The sequence below is a fragment of the Leguminivora glycinivorella genome, chromosome 27 (assembly GCF_023078275.1).
Source record: "Leguminivora glycinivorella isolate SPB_JAAS2020 chromosome 27, LegGlyc_1.1, whole genome shotgun sequence".
In the NCBI taxonomy this organism is placed as follows: Eukaryota; Metazoa; Arthropoda; class Insecta; order Lepidoptera; family Tortricidae; genus Leguminivora; species Leguminivora glycinivorella.
In genome coordinates this window covers 4,569,816-4,591,737 of record NC_062997.1, presented here as the reverse complement: position 1 = coordinate 4,591,737, position 21,922 = coordinate 4,569,816, and the positions used below count along the sequence as shown (strand labels likewise).

Sequence of the window (21,922 nt, the reverse complement as noted above, 5' to 3'; positions counted from 1 at the left end):
TTTCAGTTTTTTCGACACTGCGCGCATGCGCTCAGATATATGTATAATATTGTCAGTGTCAAGACTGTCAAGTATCAATGTCACCGTGGGGAACTAGCTCTCAGAATGAAACGTGATTTTAGGCACACACTCATAAAGTCATAACTGCCAAAATTAACTAGCAAAGAATAATTCTAAGGCATTTATAAAATAACTTATACTAGCATAATTGTGTGGTTTAACTTCAAACTTGGGTAAATCCATTCTGCTATAGGGTAATTATCTTTCAAATTATGTTATTTATATTAAATATTCAACCTTAAATCAGAATGACTAATGGGTTTACCCGAGTTTGAAACTAAGCGACACAATTACCTAATTTAGTATTTTGCATTTTGTTGTGCACACTTTACAAAAAAGCATTAAATAATTTACATTTTTTTACAAAAATCTTAATTATACAGAATTTAATTTACATTTCTCATACATTTTCAAGATCATTTGAGGAGTTTTTCAAAAGAGTTTATTTATTTAAGAACTACATATAAAAATAAGGCTTTTTGAAAAGACATTATATAGAAATAGTACATTACGATACAAGTGCGTAAAAAAGGAAGTTCGAAACGAGTGGCGATAAATAAAAACACGACCGAAGGGAGTGTTTTAAATCGACACGAGTTACGAATTTCCTTTTCGCACGTGTATCGTACGACGTTTTTCAGTACAGATGAGCCTCCGAAGTTTCGACCTGTTATATAATGAACCACTTCTCGAACTAGTGCGTAAAAAAACGACCATCTGTACTGAAAAGATATATAAATAATATTGAAACCTAAGCAAGCGAAATATTCCAAAGATTGTCACTGAGTGACAAAAATGTTGACCGCATATACGCTACAAAAATACTAACTGTAAAATATCAAACAAAACCAAATTCAACACAAAATTTACCACACGTGGATAAAATACAACTATATTATCATAATTTAAAAAAAATGTTTTTGATTTCATAAGGATTTGAATCTTTAGCCAATTGTACATTGTTCACGATTTAGCTCTAATTTTGACCTTACTTTGCTCAAACTCTTTGTGCTAGGTTCTTTTCAACACACTTGATCATAAGTGTGCAATTGCTGGTAGGCGTAGCGGGAGTTATACATATTTTCCCTAGGGAGCTAAAAAAATTCTAGTACCATAAGTAACGTACAGCGGGCCAAATCTCCACTGGGGATCAATTGTAACTAATCTATTTTTCCATTTTCCACTATGATGTTGAGTTTCCGGTGGACACTCTATTTAATAATGTAAACATTGTAAGACATGGAAAAACGGTAACTGGTCCGTGTCCATTTGCCCCTCAGTCGAGATTTGCCCCGCTGTACCTTAACTTTTTCACATATTTTTTCATTGCAAGTGTGATGAGAAACAGTATGTAACTCGCCACGTAAGAATAGCGCTAATTCGAGTCCCTAAATCGAAACGGCGTGACTCTACTGCATTTTAGTTTGCAATATTTAACTTACGCACCATGTTGTAAAAAATACTACCTATACTTTAATCGGAAGCCGAAACCAAGGCAAAGATTTGTTCTTAAATAACTTCTGGGGGAATCCCATCAACAGCGAGTTTTTCATGATTGTTGTTTCATTTCTTGGTTTTCCATATTTTCGGCAGAATGCTGAAACAAATGCATCATGTTATTAACCATAGAGGAAGGAAAGAATTGTAACTCTATACACCAGTAAACGCAAGTGATTTGTAGTGACATCTAGCGTCATCCACGCATCAACTAACGTAAATTATCAGTAAGACTGCTACTTGTCAATAGATGTCGCTACGAACAAAAAGTCTAATGCTCAAGAAATTTTAGCTAATATTACATTGGTATTAATCAGTACTCTGTTATCAATTCCTTCTGCTTGTAATATAAGTTGTAAACTGTAATAGTTATTTGTTATACAAGGGGGCAAAGTTGTATTTTAACGCCGAGTGTGGAATTGAAAAACGAGCAAGTGAAAGGATTCTATAGCTGAACCACGAGCGAAGCGAGTGGTTCGAGAATAGAATCCTGAACTTGTGAGTTTTTTAACACACGAGAAGTAAAATACATTTGCACCCGAGTGTAACACAAAACTTTTCTTCTCACTATAGCGAGGAAACTACAACGCAAAAAATGCGTTTATCACTGCTTCCAGTAGTTTCACAGGTGGTAAATCATCTTATTACTAGATTCACCTACTTTTATCAATTTTAAAGCAGTTAATTTAACTTTATTCAAGGTCAAATTACTGTACCCACTAGTGGATAAAATGCTTTTTTACCCGCTGGTATTAAAGGACAAAACACGTGTTTCCGAGCTAGTGAGGGGAAAAATAATTATTAGATGGATTCTGTATTAACCATAGAGGAATAAGTGAGGAAAGAGTTGTAACTCTATACATCAGTAAACGCAAGTTATTTGTAGTGACATCTAGCGTCATCCACGCATCAACTAACGTAAATTATCAGTACTGCTACTTGTCAATAGATGTCGCTACGAACAAAAAGTCTAATGCTCAAAATTTTTTAGCTAATATTACAATGGTATTAATCAGTAGGTACTCTGTTTTCAATTCCTTCTGCTTGTAATATAAGTTGTAAACTGTTTTAATATTACATTTTTGGCAGACGCGACACTTTTGACACCTAGTGTCGAGTAGTGGTACTGATAGTTTATGTTATTTGACGCGTGGATGACGCTAGATGTCACTACAAATAACTTGCATTTCCTGTTGTATGGAGTTACAAGTCTTTCCTTATTTTTTCCTGTATGGTATTAACTTAATAGTATTTTATGCAACGGGTGTTTAAAGGAGGTCAAAAAAGGAGTGGCGTGGGTAATAATTTGAGGCGAAGCCGTTGCATGTAACTATGTGTGTGATGAACTAGCAATATATAGTTTTATTTCATGAGTAACTATCGCGGTAACCGAAGACAATATTAGCAATATATATATATATAAAAAAATATAGGACATTAATTTTTACACAGATTTACTGAGTCCCACAGTAAGCTCAAGAAGGCTTGTGTTGTGGGTACTTAGACAACGATGTATACAGTATACAAATACTTATATACATAGAAAACATCCATGACTCAGAAACAAATATCTGTGCTCATCCCACAAATAAATGCCCTTAGCGGGATTCGAACCCGGGACCGCGGCATAGCAGGCTGGGTCACTACCGACTAGGCCACCGGTCGTCAATTTAATATGATTAATTTTAAAATCTTGTTGCCAGGTAATTCGATGTTGATACAGCGGTGAACGACGCTATTAACATTAATTTTAACTTGAATGATGATATTTTTCGTCCATTGATGATGAAGATGATGACTCATAGAAAAAGTATTGTATACAATAGTGATATAATTAAGCTTTTCACTCTCGTACCGTACTATTAGGCCACTGAGCAAGCTACGTGGCCTAAACATGGTACTCGACTGAAAAGCTTTGTATTATATCACGATTGTATAAAATACTATTCTCTCATAGAAATACCTACTTGGCTTGAAGATGTTTCTTTCTCAGCTGCATGCGAATGTAGTTGGGGTCCAGCTCGATCTTGGAATTACTGTCGTAGCCTGGCAGCACGTCGGACAAACCTTCGCTTTGCTTGTCGTCAACTGTCAAAAATAAAATGAAAACTTAACAGTACAAGCAAAGTCTGAGTACCCACAACACAAGCCTTCTTGAGCTTACCGTGGGCCTCAGTCAATCTGTGTAAGAATGTCCTAAAAAAAGACCGGCCAAGAGCGTGTCGGGCCACGCTCAGTGTAGGGTTCCGTAGTTTTTCGTATTTTTCTCAAAAACTACTGAACCTATCAAGTTCAAAACAATTTTCCTAGAAAGTTTTTATAAAGTTCTACTTTTGTGATTTTTTTCATATTTTTTAAACATATGGTTCAAAAGTTAGAGGGGGGGGGACGCACTTTTTTTCCTTTAGGAGCGATTATTTCCGAAAATATTAATATTATCAAAAAACGATCTTAGTAAACCCTTATTCATTTTTAAATACCTATCCAAAAATATATCATACGTTGGGGTTGGAATGAAAAAAAATATCAGCCCCCACTTTACATGTAGGGGGGGTACCCTAATAAAACATTTTTTTCCATTTTATATTTTTGCACTTTGTTGGCGTGATTGATATACATATTGGTACCAAATTTCAGCTTTCTAGTGCTTACGGTTACTGAGATTATCCGCGGACGGACGGACGGACGGACGGACGGACGGACAGACAGACATGGCGAAACTATAAGGGTTCCTAGTTGACTACGGAACCCTAAAAAAGACATACGTATCGTCACTACTTTGAAAAAAACTTGTATCTTCTTCTGTCAATGAAAAGTAAAATATAATAAGTATGTATGCAATGCATATAGACTTACTGCGTTTGAACTTTGAGGAGTAATGTGAGATACGAGATTTTTCAAAGTAGTGACGATTATGTAACTCCGTAAAGACAGATAAAGTCTAAGAAATTTTAACACAGACAAGCTAAGAATATGGGCCAAAAAAAACATTGCTCTATCTTGAAAATATAATAAAAATTAAAGCAAATAGCGGTGGTCCTAAATGGATAACAAAAGGACTCAAAGTATCCAGTAGAACGAAAAGAAAACTAAGAGCAATATATTATAAAGAAAAAAACTACCCAGAGTAGATTAGAGTTTAATTCATATTCTAAATTATTGAAAGCTTGCGTTATTATATCATATGTACAAAAGTCAAAAAATGCGTTCTTGCGTTATAATATGTACAAAAGTCAAAAAATAAATGTAGAGCTGTTTGGAATGTTATTAAAAATACGCATGATCGAAATTTTACCCGACAAGAAATCGAATCCATTGAGTCTGATTCCAAAACTATTACGGACCCGTCTGAAATTACAAAGTTGTTCAATGATTTCTTGATTGACTCGACAAATGTTGACATAAACGTGAACGCGGAAGAACACAGCGAAGGGCCATCATTGAAGGTCGAAAGACTTCGGGATAGTATATTTCTAACGCCATGCACAGTACATGAAATAGAGAAGATCATTAAATCCTTAAATAATACAAACTCTACAGGCTTTGACGATGTAGCAACTTATGTCCTCAAGGAATGTGTTTCAGAAGTTTCCCCTATTTTGACTCATTTAGTCAATCTATCCTTCATGGAAGGTACTTTTCCTGAGCGGCTTAAAAAGTCCATAGTGAAACCTATTCACAAAAAGGGTAGTATGCAAACTGACATACGAAATTATCGCCCAATAACACTAGTTCCAATATTTTCCAAGATATTTGAGCGATCATTTCATAATCGCGTAACAAAATTTCTGAATAAGTTCAATGTGATTGCTACAGAACAAAATGGATTTCAGAAGCAAAAATCGACCACTCATGCATCATACTCACTTGTTCGTAGAATCACTCAATACATAGACGACAAAATTCCAGTAGTGGTAACATTTTTTGACATGACTAAAGCATTCGACTTTGTTGAACATAAACTCTTGATTAAGAAATGCCAACATTATGGACTTAGAGGCAATGCTCTTAGCTGGATCGAGAGCTACTTGAGCAATCGTATGCAATGTGTCGAATTAAACAGACTTGACAAACTCAATGTTAATGTCGCTTGTCGATCAGACTACAGATGCAACGGGTACGGGGTCCCTCAGGGAAGTATTCTTGGTCCACTGTTGTTTCTTTTATACATAAACGACCTCCCTAAAGAAACACAGTACCCCATGTCCCTGTTTGCTGACGATATAGCCGTAATAATACCTGCTGATAACGCCACAGATACTTATGAAAACAAACTAAATGATGCAATAGACACAATAGACTCATGGCTAAGCAGAAACAACTTGCAAACGAATGTATCAAAAACATGTTATATTCAATTTCGGAACTACAAAACGGAGCCGATGGACCTACAATTATACTGTAGAAGTCAGAAAATTGAGCAAGTTAATGAGATGAAATGCTTAGGCATAACCTTAGATGAACATTGCACATGGAAAAATCATGTAAGACTGATCTCCGATAGACTTGATAGGTTTGTTTATGCTTTGAAACAGCTTAGAACTGTCGCTGGAGAAAAGACAGCATTGCTTGCTTATAATGGTTATGTTGCATCGGTTTTAAGGTATGGTATATCAATATGGGGCAACTGTACAGATGTCAATAAAGCATTCATAGTTCAAAATAAAAAAACCGGCCAAGTGCGAGTCGGACTCGCCCACCGAGGGTTCCGTAAAAACTTTCTTTCAAACTACCTAGTAAAAATAATCTCATATTTTCATATTTTAACTCTAATGACTTGACTAGAAGACAAAAGTATAGGCACTAATGAGTATTATAGTGTATAGCGCCATCTCCCGGTCAATTTGCTAACTAATTTGCGCGACCTGGTTTTTCAGGGATAATTCTTTATAATGTTAACCGATTTAAACAGTTTTTACTTTATTGGACAGAAAATGGTTTACGTAACATCTCGTATTAATTTGAAGTACGATATACATCCGCAAGGGTGGGTAAATTGAAAGTAAAACTTTGAAAAGTTTTTTGTGAATTAAAAAAAAAGTATTCAAAATACAAACACGATTATATTTTTCCTGTAATATATAGCATAAAACCAATGTTTGCTAAAATTTTCATAATTTTTCGTTGGTAAACTTCGGAGATAAGGGGGGGAACGGTATTTTTTTTTACATTTTCCTTCAAAATTCTTTTTTTTTCCACAACAAAAAAAATATAAAAAATAGCTTATTTACGTTCAATTTGAGCTCTTTCCAACGATACCCCACTTGACCTAGTAACTTGAAATTTACAGTTTGCTCCCCTTTCATTTTGGCCATTTTCTACAATTAAAATTAATATATTTAAAAAAATTATACTTTCTATTTGTAGAGGTTTACAATGTTCACAACTATTCCAAATTTCAAGTTGATAGCATTAGTAGTTCTTGAGATATTTAGGAATGTGACAGACGGACAGAGTCGCACCATAAGGGTTCCTGCTGTACCTTTTTGGTACGGAACCCTAAAAAGTGCTTAAGAGCTGTATGCGGAGTAAAGCCAAGAGACTCTTGCCGATAGAGATGGGTAACTACCCAGGTAAATACCCGACGGTGGGTATTTACCGGGTAAATACCCGATATTTACCTACCCGCGGGTAAATACGCGGGTATTTTCATTTTTCTTCCAAATTTGACGTTTTTAAAAGGTGTTTGGACTAAAATAGATTAATTTAAGTCAGTCTTTGTAATTGTACACATAATGTTTATTCAAATTGGGAACGAATAGGTTGCTATGAGATAAAATGTGATTTTAGTGTATCACTCCAACTATAAAAATCGTGTAATATCATTCTCTGACATACGGAAATAATTTCAAATGCTTTTAATATAAATTATAAGTTTGATAAATTAAAACTGTAAATAAAAATATTAAAAAAAAAATATTTTTCAAGCTCATAACTCATACATAGTATGTTTTATGACAAAAATGCATATAAACTTTTTTGTAGGAAATTGTGTCTATTTTAGTTCGTACATACAATACTTTTCGATATTGATGATAGTTTCCATGAAATATGAAAAAAAAAATAGATTTTACCCCCCCTAACCCCACCATAACCCCCTCCAACCAGTACTAGGAACTTTATATTTATCGTATACATACGACTAATTAATACAATCTAAAAAGCACACATAAAACATATTTTTTTTTAATTATTTTTAAAAATATACATTAAAACTTCTGTAAACTTAATTGTCTATTTGACTAATTTGACTGAACAGTTTTGTTTTAAATTGTGTATAAAAATTACAACCACTAACTTAGTATTTATCTCCATTTTAACACAAATCAGCATGTCCAACATGAAATGAATCTACCCGTCAATTTGGGTAGATACGGGTAAATACCGGGTAGATAGGTATTTACCGGGTAAATACCTGGGTGGGTAGATTGGGTATTTACCCACGACCCATCTCTACTTGCCGACCTTTGTTTAAGAGACTGAAACTGCTAACCTTATTTGACATGTATATATTAGAATTAGGATGCCTTGTACGCAAACTTCCACAGTTTTTCAAAGTAGTTTCAACTAATAGTAGATTAAGAGCAAGGGATGAATTTAAACTACAGATACCACTATGTAAGACATCCTTATTTAAGAAAAATTGCTACGTAATGAGTATTCTTGTATACAACAACTTGCCCTACGAGATAAGACAATTACCCGACAAATTATTTGCTACCAGATTACACAATTGATTAAAAGACAAATGCTTTTATTCTTTGAATGATTTTATGCACTATTCTGATAATATAAAATGTATGAATTTAAATTAATTTTGGAATGCTATTTTAATGCTATTATTTAATGTTTTTCTTTTTGTAATTTCATTTGACCCTTCTTATTAAATGCGATTGCGTATTATTATTTATTAAATGTAATTATTGTTTGTTTATAATGTATTTATATTGAAATCTGAATTGCGTGTGATTATGTACAATCTTTATATTTTAGATTTAAGTTAATTTGCATGCCATATTTGTTTTGGCTAAGCATGTGATACAATTTAATTAGTAATTAAGTACTTTAAACATCTGTATGTAATTACCATGTTTAAGCAAATAAATATTTTCTTTCTTTCTTTCTTTCTTTCTTTCAAAAACCACAGGGAGGAGATAGTCGAGAGCGTTTGTATGGAGAATTGACCCCTACCGTATCGTCTTAAGCCTGTGTCGAGAGATGGCAGTCTAATATGCACTGTGATTACACATTTTACTTTGCCAGTAACTCTCTATAATACTCGATCCTCTTTGATAATAGTGATGTTTCGTGGCTACTTACTTATATCGCTTGCATGTAGACTTCCTTCAAAATACACGTTTCCAGCGGTGTCCGGAATTAAATCTGTGGAAAAATACATTCAAGGACCATAATATAATAACTGACTATTTTCTTCAAATAAACCGGCCAAGTGCGAGTCGGTCTCGCCCACCGAGGGTTCCGTACCCGTACAAACTTTCAATAGTGAAAATAATCTCATGTTTCTCAATATAACTTTAAAGACTTGACTAGCAGTATAGGTATAGCGTCATCTCTCGGTGAATTTGTTAACTAATTTGCGTGACCTGTGGGTATAGTATGTTGGTTTTTCAGGGATAATTCTTTATAATATTAATTAACAGATTTGGACAGTTTTTTGGACCCTTGTAGTACGCCTTGTGAGGTGTGTTGTTATGCCAGTTTATAATTATGTAATTTATTTTTGAAATTAAATAAATGTTTGAAGAACTTACCGAAATCTTTTAAATTTTGTTCCAATTCCTGGTTGTCTGAAACCAAAAAATATTTATTAAAATTGTATGCAATAGAAGAAAACTAATCATCAATATAACGCAATAGTTACATACTAAAGTCACCTTTTGATCGTATAAGGGGGGGGGGGGGAGTTAACCCACCATTTTATATGGAATTTGACAGTTGACAGCCCACTAACCCTGAATTAAGTGGTCGGTGCAAATGGGCCTAAATGGTACAGATTTTCATGTCTAGATCTCTCAGATCTAGTATTTTGCCGTGCATAACACAACAGGCACACGGCATGGCAGTCAATAGATAGACAGATAGATATATTGATTTCTTTAAGAAGAAGAACACAGTATTTCACACAATTACAAAATAAAGGCTTTCACTAAAATATCGTCAACATAAAATTATACAGAAAATACAAATGAAACCATTACAATAAAAACAATGTAATATATGCCTATAATAAAAACAAATGCCAGTGTATAAATTGCTAGAGCTGACCTAAGTCAAAATGCCAGTATAAAAAAAGAAATATGATACATATTGAAAAGAAAATACTAAGTTAAGAAAACACTTCATCAAATAAATCCAAATGTCAACGATCTTATTATCTAAAAAATATACATATACATCAATGACAATTTATATAAAATAAAGTTAAAAGTCGCCATGAAAAAAGTACCTACCTATATGAAAAAAAAAAAAAAAATTATTAATTATAATTTTTGAGTGTGTTCTTTTACAGAATATAGCGACATTTCTATTAATAGTACATTACTACAGAGGCCGGGACAAATGGGGTTGCCGGCCGAAGACATATAGAGGTCTGAGGTATAGTGCTTTTCTCAAACATGGTATGAAATAAATAAAGTCTACTGAAAATAGTAACTTTGGATGGCTGTATCTCCTAAACGGTGCGTCGTAGCGCAAAAATAATCGAATTTTCGTTCCCCTTTAATGCCCCGTATACGCCTATAAAAAAACAAAAAATTAAAAAAAAAACGAAAAATTTTTTTTTGTATGAAAACGCACCCCAAAATCAAATATTGTCTAGGGCCCGTACCAGTTGCAGTCGGCACGTCTATAAAGCCCCTTATAGTTTTTTTTTAATTGGCTAAATACCTGGATGTTATGTCACAATTATCTGTGTTTGGAAATTAAAAAAGAAAACTTTGCCGGCCTTGGCCTGCAAGGTTTGTATGAAATTCCATTATCTATCAATCGTCCTAGCCGCACCTGCAACGTTATACTTCGCTGCCAATTATAAGGCACATAACATCAATATTTCATACCATGTTTGAGAAAAAGTTATTTTAGTTGGTGTGAAAACTTGTCATTCGAAATTACGTTTTTGAGGCCGTGGAAAGAGAACAGTCGTGGAATATATGGTGCTCGATACATTCCGTGACTCTATATCAGGTGAGTAAATAAGTTATTGAATATTAGCACGCATAACGAAGACATTTAACTGTCCGTCGGCGGAAATAATTCGTGTATAGGCGAATTTTGGCATAGTTGTAGGGAATGGTGTTCTAATCCACATACTCAAAGTACTGATGGGCAGGGGAGGAGCTAACGGGTGGAGGGGGGTGTAAAGGTCCCTTTTTTTAGTTTTTCGCGAATAACTCTTAAACTGTGGCACATAGCAAAAAATGTTCTGAAACACAAGTAATCTTCATAAAATTCTCTACAAAAAAGTCTTATACACTTTTTATCTGGGACCAATCGTTCATGAGATATGGAAGGGAAAAGATGGACAATAAAGGAATAAACTCATTTGTTTATGAACAATACGTTTATTCTTATAGAGACGCGGTAGCGTGTCAAGCCAGGTTCAAGTAACAAAAGTAGCAAGCAGCATCGTGTGTAATATTACACGAACCGTTTGGAGCCACATTTTGACCCCCTTCTAACTCAAAAACTATTTCACATAAACGTGTTATAATTCAACGTAAAAAGAAACCAACGCGCGTAGTAAAAGTATGAGCTATAAGCGCTCCTCAATAAGCCCGGTACTAGCAGCCCGCCTTACTGCGTTTTTACATTATCCGATCCGATATCGGATGTCGGAAGGATTTCAAAGGCAAAAATCCAAGACGGCGCCTTAAATGTACGGGATATCGGTCCTACTTCCGATATCGGATCGGATAATGTGAAAACGCACTTACCCGCGCGCGCGCGCAGCCTTTATAAGCCACCGCGCGGTCGGCGCTCGCTCATGCCAGTCGTCCTCAAAACGTCGACGTAAGACCGCCCCACAAGGATGGGGCGCGACCAGATACAGCCCTCACAGCGCCCAGCGCGGAAGGGACTACACACACCCCAGCAGGGGTGTTGAACGACATTACAGCAGCGCTCGCTCAGTTTGTCTCGCGCAGCGATCCGATCACATTGTAGCTGACTTGACGAGCAAAGCATCACGACCGCCCAGTATTGCTTTGGTGGGATAAATTCATAAATAAAATTCCTAACTATCTTCCGTCTCTACTTCGATGGGAGCTCCGTTAGTGCATGCTCCCGAGCATACACCACAGACACTGAAGCAGGCAATTCCTGCTTTTCGGCAGCCGCATCGCACCCCACACCCAGTCTTGCATCGGAAAAATATAGTTTTGAGAATGGAGTCAGGTGCCACTGGGTCGTTGGTTGTCACTGGCTTTCATATGCCATCGCCTCTTCTAGTTCATCCCCATTCAGTAGGTGGTAAATAAATTGTACGTTAAATACTAAAATATTTGTACGCCTTTTTTTTCGGATTCAATAAGTAACATTTTCCTAAAATAGAGGTAAGTTTAGCAGGTGCATTCAATATTCAAGCAGGCGTACAAATATTTTGTATTTAACGTACAATTTATTTACCACCTACTGAATGGGGATGAACTAGAAGAGGCGATGGCATATTAAAGCCAGTGACAACCAACGACCCAGTGGCACCTGACTCCATTCTCAAAACTATATTTTGCCGATGCAAGACTGGGTGTGGGGTGCGATGCGGCTGCCGAAAAGCAGGAATTGCCTGCTCCAGTGTCTGTGGTGTATGCTCGGGAGCATGCACTAACGGAGCTCACATCGAAGTAGAGACGGAAGATAGTTAGAAATTTTATTTATGAATTTATCCCATCAAAGCAATACCGGGCGGTCGTGATGCTTTGCTCGTCAAGTCAGCTACAATGTGATCGGATCGCTGCGCGAGACAAACTGAGCGAGCGCTGCTGTAATGTCGTTCAACACCCCTGCTGGGGTGTGAGTAGCCCCTTCCGCGCTGGGCGCTGTGAGGGCTGTATCTGGTCGCACCCCATCCTTGTGGGGCGGTCTCACGTCGACGTTTTGAGAACGACTGGGATGAGCGAGCGCCGGCCGCGCGGTGGCTTATAAAGGGCTACGCGCGCGCGCGGGGTAAGTGCGTTTTTACATTATCCGATCCGATATCGGAAGTAGGACCGATATCCCGTACATTTAAGGCGCCGTCTTGGATTTTTGTCTTTGAAATCCTTCCGACATCCGATATCGGATCGGATAATGTGAAAACGCACTAAGGCGGGCTGCTAGTACCAGGCTTATTGAGGAGCGCTTATAGCTCATACTTTTACTACGCGCGTTGGTTTCTTTTTACGTTGCATTATAACACGTTTATGTGAAATAGTTTTTGAGTTAGAAGGGGGTCAAATGTGGCTCCAAACGGTTCGTGTAATATTACACACGGTGCTGCTTGCTACTTTTGTTACTTGAACCTGGCTTGACACGCTACCGCGTCTCTATAAGAATAAACGTATTGTTCATAAACAAATGAGTTTATTCCTTTATTGTCCATCTTTTCCCTTCCATATCTCATGAACTATTGGTCCCAGATAAAAAGTGTACAAAACTTTTTTGTAGAGAATTTTATGAAGATTACTTGTGTTTCAGAACATTTTTTGCTATGTGCCACAGTTTAAGAGTTATTCGCGAAAAACTAAAAAAAGGGACCTTTACACCCCCCTCCACCCGTTAGCTCCTCCCCTACCCATCAGTACTTTGAGTATGTGGATTAGAACACCATTCCCTACAACTATGCCAAAATTCGCCTATACACGAATTATTTCCCGCGAGATAGGCTTCATTGAGTGTGCTATATACCTACTTACTTACTTGGCTGGCGCGATAACCCAAAAGAGTTTTGGCTAACACAAGAAGCACGTCACTTTGCTCGGTCTTGAGCGGTATCGCCCCAGCTTTTGCCGACGCCGAGCTCACGGAGGTCTACCTCCACTCTATCTGCCCAACGATATTTTGGGTGTCCAGCAGGACGGCGCCCATTCCGTCTCCCCAAGTAGGTCCTTTTGACTGCCTGATTTCCCCATTCTTTCAAGGTGACCTAGCTCACGGAGACGAATCCACACTAATATTATAAATGGGAAAGTGAGTGTGTCTGTTTGTTTTTCCGTCTTTCACGGCAAAACGGAGCAAAGAATTGACGTGATTTTTTAAGTGGAGTTGGAGGGATGGAGAGTGACATAGGCTATTTTTTGCCTCTTTCTAACGCGAGCAAAAGCTAGTGGGTATATGCATTTACATACATACCTGGGAAAAATTGGATTCCAGTCAGTCCGATTTTAGCTGCTAATTTCTGCGTATCTTTGGCGAATAACGCTGGCGGTGTCGTTGCTATGGAGACGGGTGCTGAAACAGAATAGTATTGTGCAACAAGGCATGTAAGGGGGATTTTGATAACGAGTGTTATAATTCGCAACAGCCGCAGACTGGAGTGAATTATAGACACAAGTTTTTAATATAGGAAAAAAATCATCAATCTAAACGTCATAGATTCATCGAAGTTTTACGTTTAAAACATTTGCTGTGGCAAGGTTGACAAGATCATTGCCAACTTTTGAACTGATTCTAGTGACGTAGTTTAAAACTACCCATACTTACTATGGGATATTACTTATAAACGGGAAGGTGTGTGTGTCTGTTCGTTTGTCCGTCTTTTAAGGCAAAAGCGGAGCGACGAATTGACGTGATTTTTTAAGTGGAGATAGTTGACGGAATGGAGACTGATATATGCTACTTTTTCTCTTTTTTTTTTAAATTATAAATAGGCTTACTCTACAGACTAGCCAAAGGCAAAGACGTGGCCTACGATGGAGTGAGCTCGCCCAGAAGATGCCTGTTCACTCTTGATTTGAAGGTTGCCGGGTTATATGAGCTCGGAAATATAGCCGCCGGCAAGGAATTCCACTCCTTGGCAGTGCGCATAAGAAAAGAAGAAGCAAAGCACTTCGTGCGGATTCGTGGAATATCCACCAAGTAAGGATGGAGACCGGCTAGGGTTGTAAATAGAAAAAAAAAAGCAAATGTTTTTTTTTCAGAATTGTGAAAAAAAAACATTTTTAGAAAAAAAACCAAGGTGCTCGGTTTTTTTTCTAAAAATGTTTTTTTTTTTCAGATGAACAAATAATACGACAATAACGATTTTTCGTGAGTTGTAACGTGTTTCAATAACAATAACGTAAATTTTAATTCAATTAACATTCAGTATACAAACGTTTATTGGGGAATCCCCGATGCTGCGTGTAGCGTGGGGAGGCGGTGGAGTTGCCAACAGTAAAAAGTGATAACTACCAACTACAGATTTCGTAAATGTTACTTTTATAAGACCGGAAATTAAAGTTATTTGATTAAATTAATAGTTAACATTAAGTCTAAAAAACCGTATAAAAGTATTAACTACTTTCAAATTTTGAGATTTCGTACTTTAGAAAAAAAACATACTCCAGGAAAAAACTGTTTTTTTTTCAAGCCAGAAAAAAAACCGTTTTTTTGCAACCCTAAGACCGGCCGTGCGTCTACGAGTCCGATAGTAGAATGGGGGCGGTGGTGTTCTAACCCCCTATTTCCCCATAAAGGGGGGTGGAAGTTTGTATGAAGCCGCGGGCAAAAGCTAGTGTAGTGGGGGCTCCATAAGCCCTCGATAATTGTATCATACAATAAAAATTTTCGACCCTTGCCACCGTAACCAGTTGGCCGAGTGGTTTCAGGCATCCGTGGCTATAACGGAGTACGCTGGTTCGAATCCAGCATTGGACACTTGGTGATCATTTTTTACAAGCTTTTATTCAACTTGCCTTGTTAGTATGTTAGTGTGCGTCAAAACGTAGAAGCTAAATTTGACCCACTTCCCGGTTTCCGATTGAGTTGAAATTTTGTACACATGTGTGAATCACGTGACAATGCAATATTATGGTACCATGGAGCTGATCTGATGAATGAGCAGAACGGTGGTCATAGGAACTTTGTTATGAAACGTCGTATGCCCATGTAGTAAGGGGTTTTTAGAAACGTCTCGGAGCAGTAGATGACTGTTGAAGAAAGGTACAGTCGGCGATAAAAGCTTGTGCCAAAAATGAAATTTCTGCAGAAAAACTTATTCTTTGTATATTACATTTATTTCAGTTTTTTAAAAGCGTACTCCATAAAAATTACCTTCAGTGATGTGTTTAGTAGTTGTTGTAGTTGTAGTGGATATCGTTGGTGTGGTAGTTTCTCGAGTGACAACCGTCCCATTTGGTTGTTTTGGCAGAATGGGCACAATATTAGGCGCCATCATGTTTCGATCTGAAAAGTGCATATTTACAATATTGATCGTCAGTGTTAATTCATTGTAGATAAAAACAATAATGAATTCTTTTCCGATTTTGACAATCCGTGTCAGTGCGACAAATAACATATCCCATCCATATCTAATCTCTGGCAAAAATTTTGACTAATGATTTGAATGTTTAAATCAGGCCGAATATATGAAATGAAATGAAAATGAAATATAACTCAGATTTCGAAAAATTTTGATAACTCTAGATGAAAAAAAAATATATGTCGAACGAAATTATCTGTTTACAAAATGAAAGTTTTTTGTATTTCGTAATTTTTTCCTGAAATTCCCTAGATATTTTCCAATTTTTGGACACATTCATGGAAGTTGGAAATAAATTAGTTTTTTTTGCTTAATTTGTTTTATTATATCCATTGCTAATATTTGACGTATTCATCTTTTTGAAATCTTTTGGATCTTGGTTCTCGTTAAAGATTCAGTTTAGCAGGATACAAAATATGCCATATAGTTAATAAATGTAAATACCAAATGGATAACTCTATAATGCCTTTTCACTTACCTAAAGTACTCAAACGCCTGATTGCCTTTTCGACACACCAGTCCAATATCTGTTGTGTGCTACTCTGTCCTATCTCTTTACAGAAAGTTGTAGCCATCATCTGAAAGGGGTCTTTTGATTTTAGATCCGATTCCTTAACCACCTTCGGAGGTTCAGTTGTGGATGAAATATCATGTTTCATTTGACTGTCTTTCAAAAGCGGGTGTCCCTTGCTATGATGCCGTTTTCTATGTTTACGTGCTGAGTGATGGTTTATCCATCTTCGTTCTCGCTTAAAACTGATTTTATCTACAGGAAACAATAGAGTTGTTTTAATTTTTGTTACGTTTTTAGCAAACTTCTTCTGATTTCTTTTCGCTGCAAGTTTAGCGCTTCTTGCTATGCTCGTTTTATCTCCTATTTGAATCCCTCCAAGTATTTTGTTCTTTATAATTGTGTCGATAAACGTGTTATTGAAGTAGTATTTATAAATTAAGTCGTCTACTGATTTGTCATCTTTTTCTTTTAGCATCAGCTGATCTTGATTTTCTATAATGTTACTAGGTGGTACAGATAATAAGCTTATTTTAATAGGTTCTATTGATGTCGTCCGTTCTGTTGTAGTAGTAGGATCGTTTGTAGTTGTAATATTTTCTCTATTTGCTTTTGGTCCTATTAAATCTGCATTAACCTTAAGGTATTTATTACTTTGAGCGTTTTGTTTAGCCTTTTTAAGTACTCTAGCAAAACTGTTTTGCCTGTGAGATATTTCATTCTGAATTTTTGCAATTGAGTTTTGTTTTTCATTAATCTTTTCATTTTGTAAAAGCATCATCTTTTGAATGTTATAAAACTGCTGTTGTTGAGCTAAGAACTTGTTTTGTTGATTCTCAAAATCTGCCATACTCTTAGACATCGTGTCTTCTTTCTTTTTTAAGGCTTCTTCCTTGTTCTTCAAACAATCTTCTAAATTATTTAATTTATCTATGAATTTCAAGATTGTCAAATATTTCGCATCAAATTCGTTGAGTTTTTTCGTGTTTTCTTCTATTTTATCTTCAAATTCTTTATTAGCGTTGCTCATTTGATCGTGAATTAGTTTAATGGCGTTGTGCTGCTTCATTATTTTTTTGAATGTACGAGTTAACATTGAAAGTACTTTTACTAGTCCTTTTTCTGTAATGGGCTTTGGTGTTGCCGATTCTGTTGTGGTTTCTTGAAGGATTTCATATGTATTTTTATCCGGCACCGGAACAGTTTGCCACTCTTTTTCTCTACTTAAATTTTTATCAATATCATTACTATTATTAAACGTTTCAATCAAATCAATTCTATCGACCACCAAGTCGTCGTATTTCATACTTCTCTTAGCAGTTGTGTTTCCTTGAGTAATGTTTAATATATCTTTTAGGTATGACAAATGTTCGTCGTCATTAGAATGATTCTCTTTTACTGCATTAGTTATATGTTCATTATCAGAGACTGTTTTTGTTGCGGACTTACTGTAACCATTGTAGTCTATGTTTTTGTTGTTTGGGTTGTCTAGCAGCATTGCTATACTTAAAGGAAAATCGTTGAAAAGCGTAGATACTGAGTTTTGTTCCTTTAGTCCATTGCCATTGTTTATGTGCCTTTTTCCTCCTTTACCTGCTTGTAAATAGAAAACTGAACATATAAATGATTAGGCATAAATAAAATCTTAAAGTCTGGCAAAAAAGTAGAAAATGGTGGGGGCGCCACCGTCCATGTAAACCGTTTTGCATGTGGCAACTATTCTGACATTTTATTAAGTGTTGATATGTTCCATTGTTAGTCTTTTTTGCCAGGCTGTAGTCTTGGATTGGAAAGGTTAAATCCCATCAAAAACATAAATGTGAAATGGGACCAAGTTCAATAATACGCAACCTATATGCCTATATGCCTTGGTTGTTGACTTCAACGAAAAAAGAAGTGAAATCTAAATGGGTGCCAAGTTCAATGGTCCGTCCTGAAATTTATTTATAACAACATAAAATATAATTTCTTCTTATTACTTAGGATAATATACTGTAGCCTAAGGTCTGACTTGGCGAGTTCTCATATACAAATTATGTTCGATGGCTAGTATTGTAAATAAAGACGCCACGAGTTTTTTGACTCGATCAAACACCGTTGCATACAATACTTTTTCTATGACCATGCACTTAGTTTTTAATAGTTTTCTAGAATAACTTTCGTGAAATCCACACTTTTTCCTGTATTTTGACGCAAAGGTTTGCACTGCCATCTAAGCTTCCCAATGCCATCTCCCGCCAGCTTCCCACGCACGCGCGCAGTGTCGTTATAACAATGCGTTGCCATGGTTACAGAGCCAAACAATGCGTTTTCAAATTTTTCGTTACTGCGCGCGTGCGCGAAGCCGGTGGATGCTGGCTTTGGGGAATAGACTTTTATGTAGGGTTTTAAAGATCTATGCACTACCCTGTAAATGACGAATTACAGTTCGGGAGTAGAACAAAGTATAATGATATTACTCACTTGGAGTGGAACGTTTCTCCCTCAAAGACAAAGCGGCTACAAACGGGATATCCGGCTCGTTCTCGTTAGAGTTTGATCTGAAGAAGTGTCCGGAGATCTCCCGGTCGTCTGATGGCCTGTGCCGGTGTCGTAGCCAGATCCCTGAAAAAGGGACTGTGGATAAAAAATTTGTCCCTTGTAGGGACAGTTGAACTTAGTGTACCAGATGCCTACGTGGATGTTTTATTCCGGCCCATCAAAGTTGTCCCCCCAGTGATTGACCTTAGTCGCACCTGATGGAAAGTGACGTTACCATTTTTTCAAGGCCGAGGTTGTATGGCTGACACTGGTTCAGTAATAGCCTATTCAGTATCTGGGGTGACTTGAAAAAAAATTCACCCAGATTGTATTCGCCGAGGGGCTTTCCACCAGATGCGCTGGTGGAATGGCACCCTAAGGATGAGTGCATGCTCAATATTGGGCGTGCAGCGAAGCGGGTGAGCATATCAAACAATTGAAGCTCATACACGTGTGCTGAATCGACGCTGCGTAAGGTCTACGTACGCTTCGACCGCTCCGCTGCACGCCGAAACGACCGAGCGTCCAATCAGGCCTCACTTAAGGCCAGGTGCGTAGCCGAATGGCACAAACGCTCACGGAACGCTCACGAAACGAAACGCTCATAGATATTTATCTCTATCGCTCGTGCGTATTGGCGCGAGAGATCCAGACTACCTTTCGCGGCGTTTCGTTTTCGTTTCGCGTCGCAGAATTGCCATTCGGCTATTGCACCTAGTACCGTAGCATAATGGCATTTCAGCGACGCGACACGAAAACGAATCGCCGCAAAAGTTAGTCTGGCTCTGTCGCGCCAATACGCAAAAGCGATAGAGATAGATATCTACGAGCGTTTCATATCGTGAGCGTTTGTGCCATTCGGCTACGCACCCTGATTTACGGCCCAGCCACGACGTTGGTCTAAGCGCGACAGCGGTGAGCGGCAGCCATACGTGCGAATGAAAAGTCCCATCGCCGTGTCTCGCTTCAATGGCTTCGGTGGTCATACCATACTCACCGCTGTCGCGCTTAGACCAATGTGACTGAGCGGTTAGACGGCGTGCGAACTCGCATGCGAATTTAGTTACATTGCGGGCTGTTGAGGTTACATGCAATCTTGCACAGCCATCAATACAGCTATGTAATAGAACTCCTATGCGAGTTCTCATACCGTCTAAATGAAGCCTGAGGGAATGCCATTGAATTGTTAATAGCCGCTTGCCTGCTAAGACGCGGTCTTGGGTTCAATTCACGGTAAGGGTATATTTGTGTGATGAACACGGATATTTGTTCCTGTCATGGATGTTTTATATGTATATAAGTATTTGTATATTATATATATCGTTGTCTGAGTACCCACAGCACAAGCCTTCTTCAGCTTACCGTGGGAATCAGTTAATCTGTGTAATGTCTTATAATATCTATTTATTTATTTTAATATTTACCCATTTATTAAATTACCCTATTATTAGAGAAAGCTTTAGGACATGAAGTGCTTAAAAAATACAAAATAAATACAGCGTGTTAAGTTGATACGGGCGATAATTAAACCAGTCATAGAATTTCTTCGTATTATCATTAATTAAGAGGTGTTTTTGAGTTACATCTAACTCTTAATTTTCACCATAATTATAATTATTTTTAACGCCCGACGCAAAAACGACGGGGTGTTATAAGTTTGACGTTCTGGTCTGTCTGTCTGTTTGTGTCTTTATGTGGCATCGTAGCTCCCGAACGGATGAACCGATTTAGATGAAATCTGAGTTAGTCGGGAGTGTTCTTAGCCATGTTTCATGAAAATCGGTCTACTATGTCGCGATCTGGGGTTTTCAAAATTTTAATTTTGTGGTTAGGTTATTTGAAATATTACTTATCAGTAATGCACTTTAAACATGTGGTTGCAACAACTGTCAACGAGCGTTTAACGCCAGTGTGTTTACATTACATGACGGGACGAATTGTATGGATAACACTTTTATTCACATCAAAACGGATCTACGAATTAATGTGTTTTTTTAAGTGGAGATAGTTTAAAAGACGTAGTGTAGTAACTCATGTAGATGAACGCGTACTATGCTTGTATGAGTGAAATATGACAGGTCGACTGTTCGCGTTTTTGACCGGCGGTAACTGTGATGTAACCGAGAGGGGGAGGGCTGCACTTTCAGCGCGGGACCGGGAGTGACCATACTGTACTATACTCTTTATTATATTGTGGCTATATTTCTTATGCTCACTACCGTTAGTATTTGCCCGTATTATTTTTACACACTGTATAGCTATTATACGAAAAAGTTAAGAAATAGTACATAATAATTGTACTTACACTTACCTTTGTTGATTTTATTCGTTTCATATCGAGCTCCGAATTCCCTATTCGCCAGAAACCCTTCGCTGGCCACAAAACTTATCGATAAACTGACAAGAAACAACATCACTAGTTGGTTTAATATCGATACATTTTTGGCAACCATTAATGTCGATATCAATGGAATATTTTAGGTGTGATTCGTGTAACGTGTGCTGAGAAATGAGCAAGAATTTTTGATGCTTTCAATGATTTTGGCGTTGTTTGTAAACTTTGATAATGATTCGGTAGTGGTGTGTCTGTGTCGATAGATTTTGATCGGTATTTCTAATGTGAGATACTAATCTAATACTTTGGAACTTTTTGTATATTTACTTATTTGTGTATACCGGAGATCTCGCAAACACCTCTAACGATTCCGCTGAAATTTGTTACGTGGGGGTTTTCGGGGGTGAAAAATCAACCTAGCGAATTTCTAAGTTTTCATGTTTTGTATATCATTGTAGGTAGTAGATGTTATAAAACCATATCGTATTGTTTGGTAAAAACTACGACAATTTGAAACATATATACTTTTGTAAAGAACTTTTGT

The 21,922-nt window shown here is 37.1% G+C and overlaps 1 protein-coding gene across 1 annotated transcript; it reads right to left on the bottom strand.

Moving 5' to 3' along the window:
• Positions 1-1,321: 1,321 nt before the first annotated feature.
• LOC125240207 lies at positions 1,322-21,516 on the bottom strand. Its single transcript, XM_048148031.1, has 9 exons — positions 21,355-21,516; positions 18,987-19,127; positions 16,491-18,116; positions 15,805-15,936; positions 13,903-14,001; positions 9,330-9,365; positions 8,878-8,940; positions 3,525-3,645; positions 1,322-1,657 (listed from the first exon to the last, which is right to left on the bottom strand). The coding sequence occupies exons 1-9, from the start codon at positions 21,494-21,496 to the stop codon at positions 1,624-1,626; spliced, it is 2,394 nt and encodes a 797-aa protein (XP_048003988.1). The 5' UTR covers positions 21,497-21,516; the 3' UTR covers positions 1,322-1,623.
• Between the last annotated feature and the right edge of the window lie 406 nt (positions 21,517-21,922).

Excerpts from the sequence above, each read along its gene's own strand:
- LOC125240207 (XM_048148031.1), bottom strand. The coding sequence starts at position 21,496 with ATGGTTGCCAAAAATGTATCGATATTAAACCAACTAGTGATGTTGTTT. Across the intron at positions 18,117-18,986 it reads GGAGAAACGTTCCACTCCAA|GTAAAGGAGGAAAAAGGCAC; the intron begins GTGAGTAATATC and ends ATTTACAAGCAG. Across the intron at positions 8,941-9,329 it reads ACAAAATTTAAAAGATTTCG|ATTTAATTCCGGACACCGCT; the intron begins GTAAGTTCTTCA and ends ATTTTTCCACAG.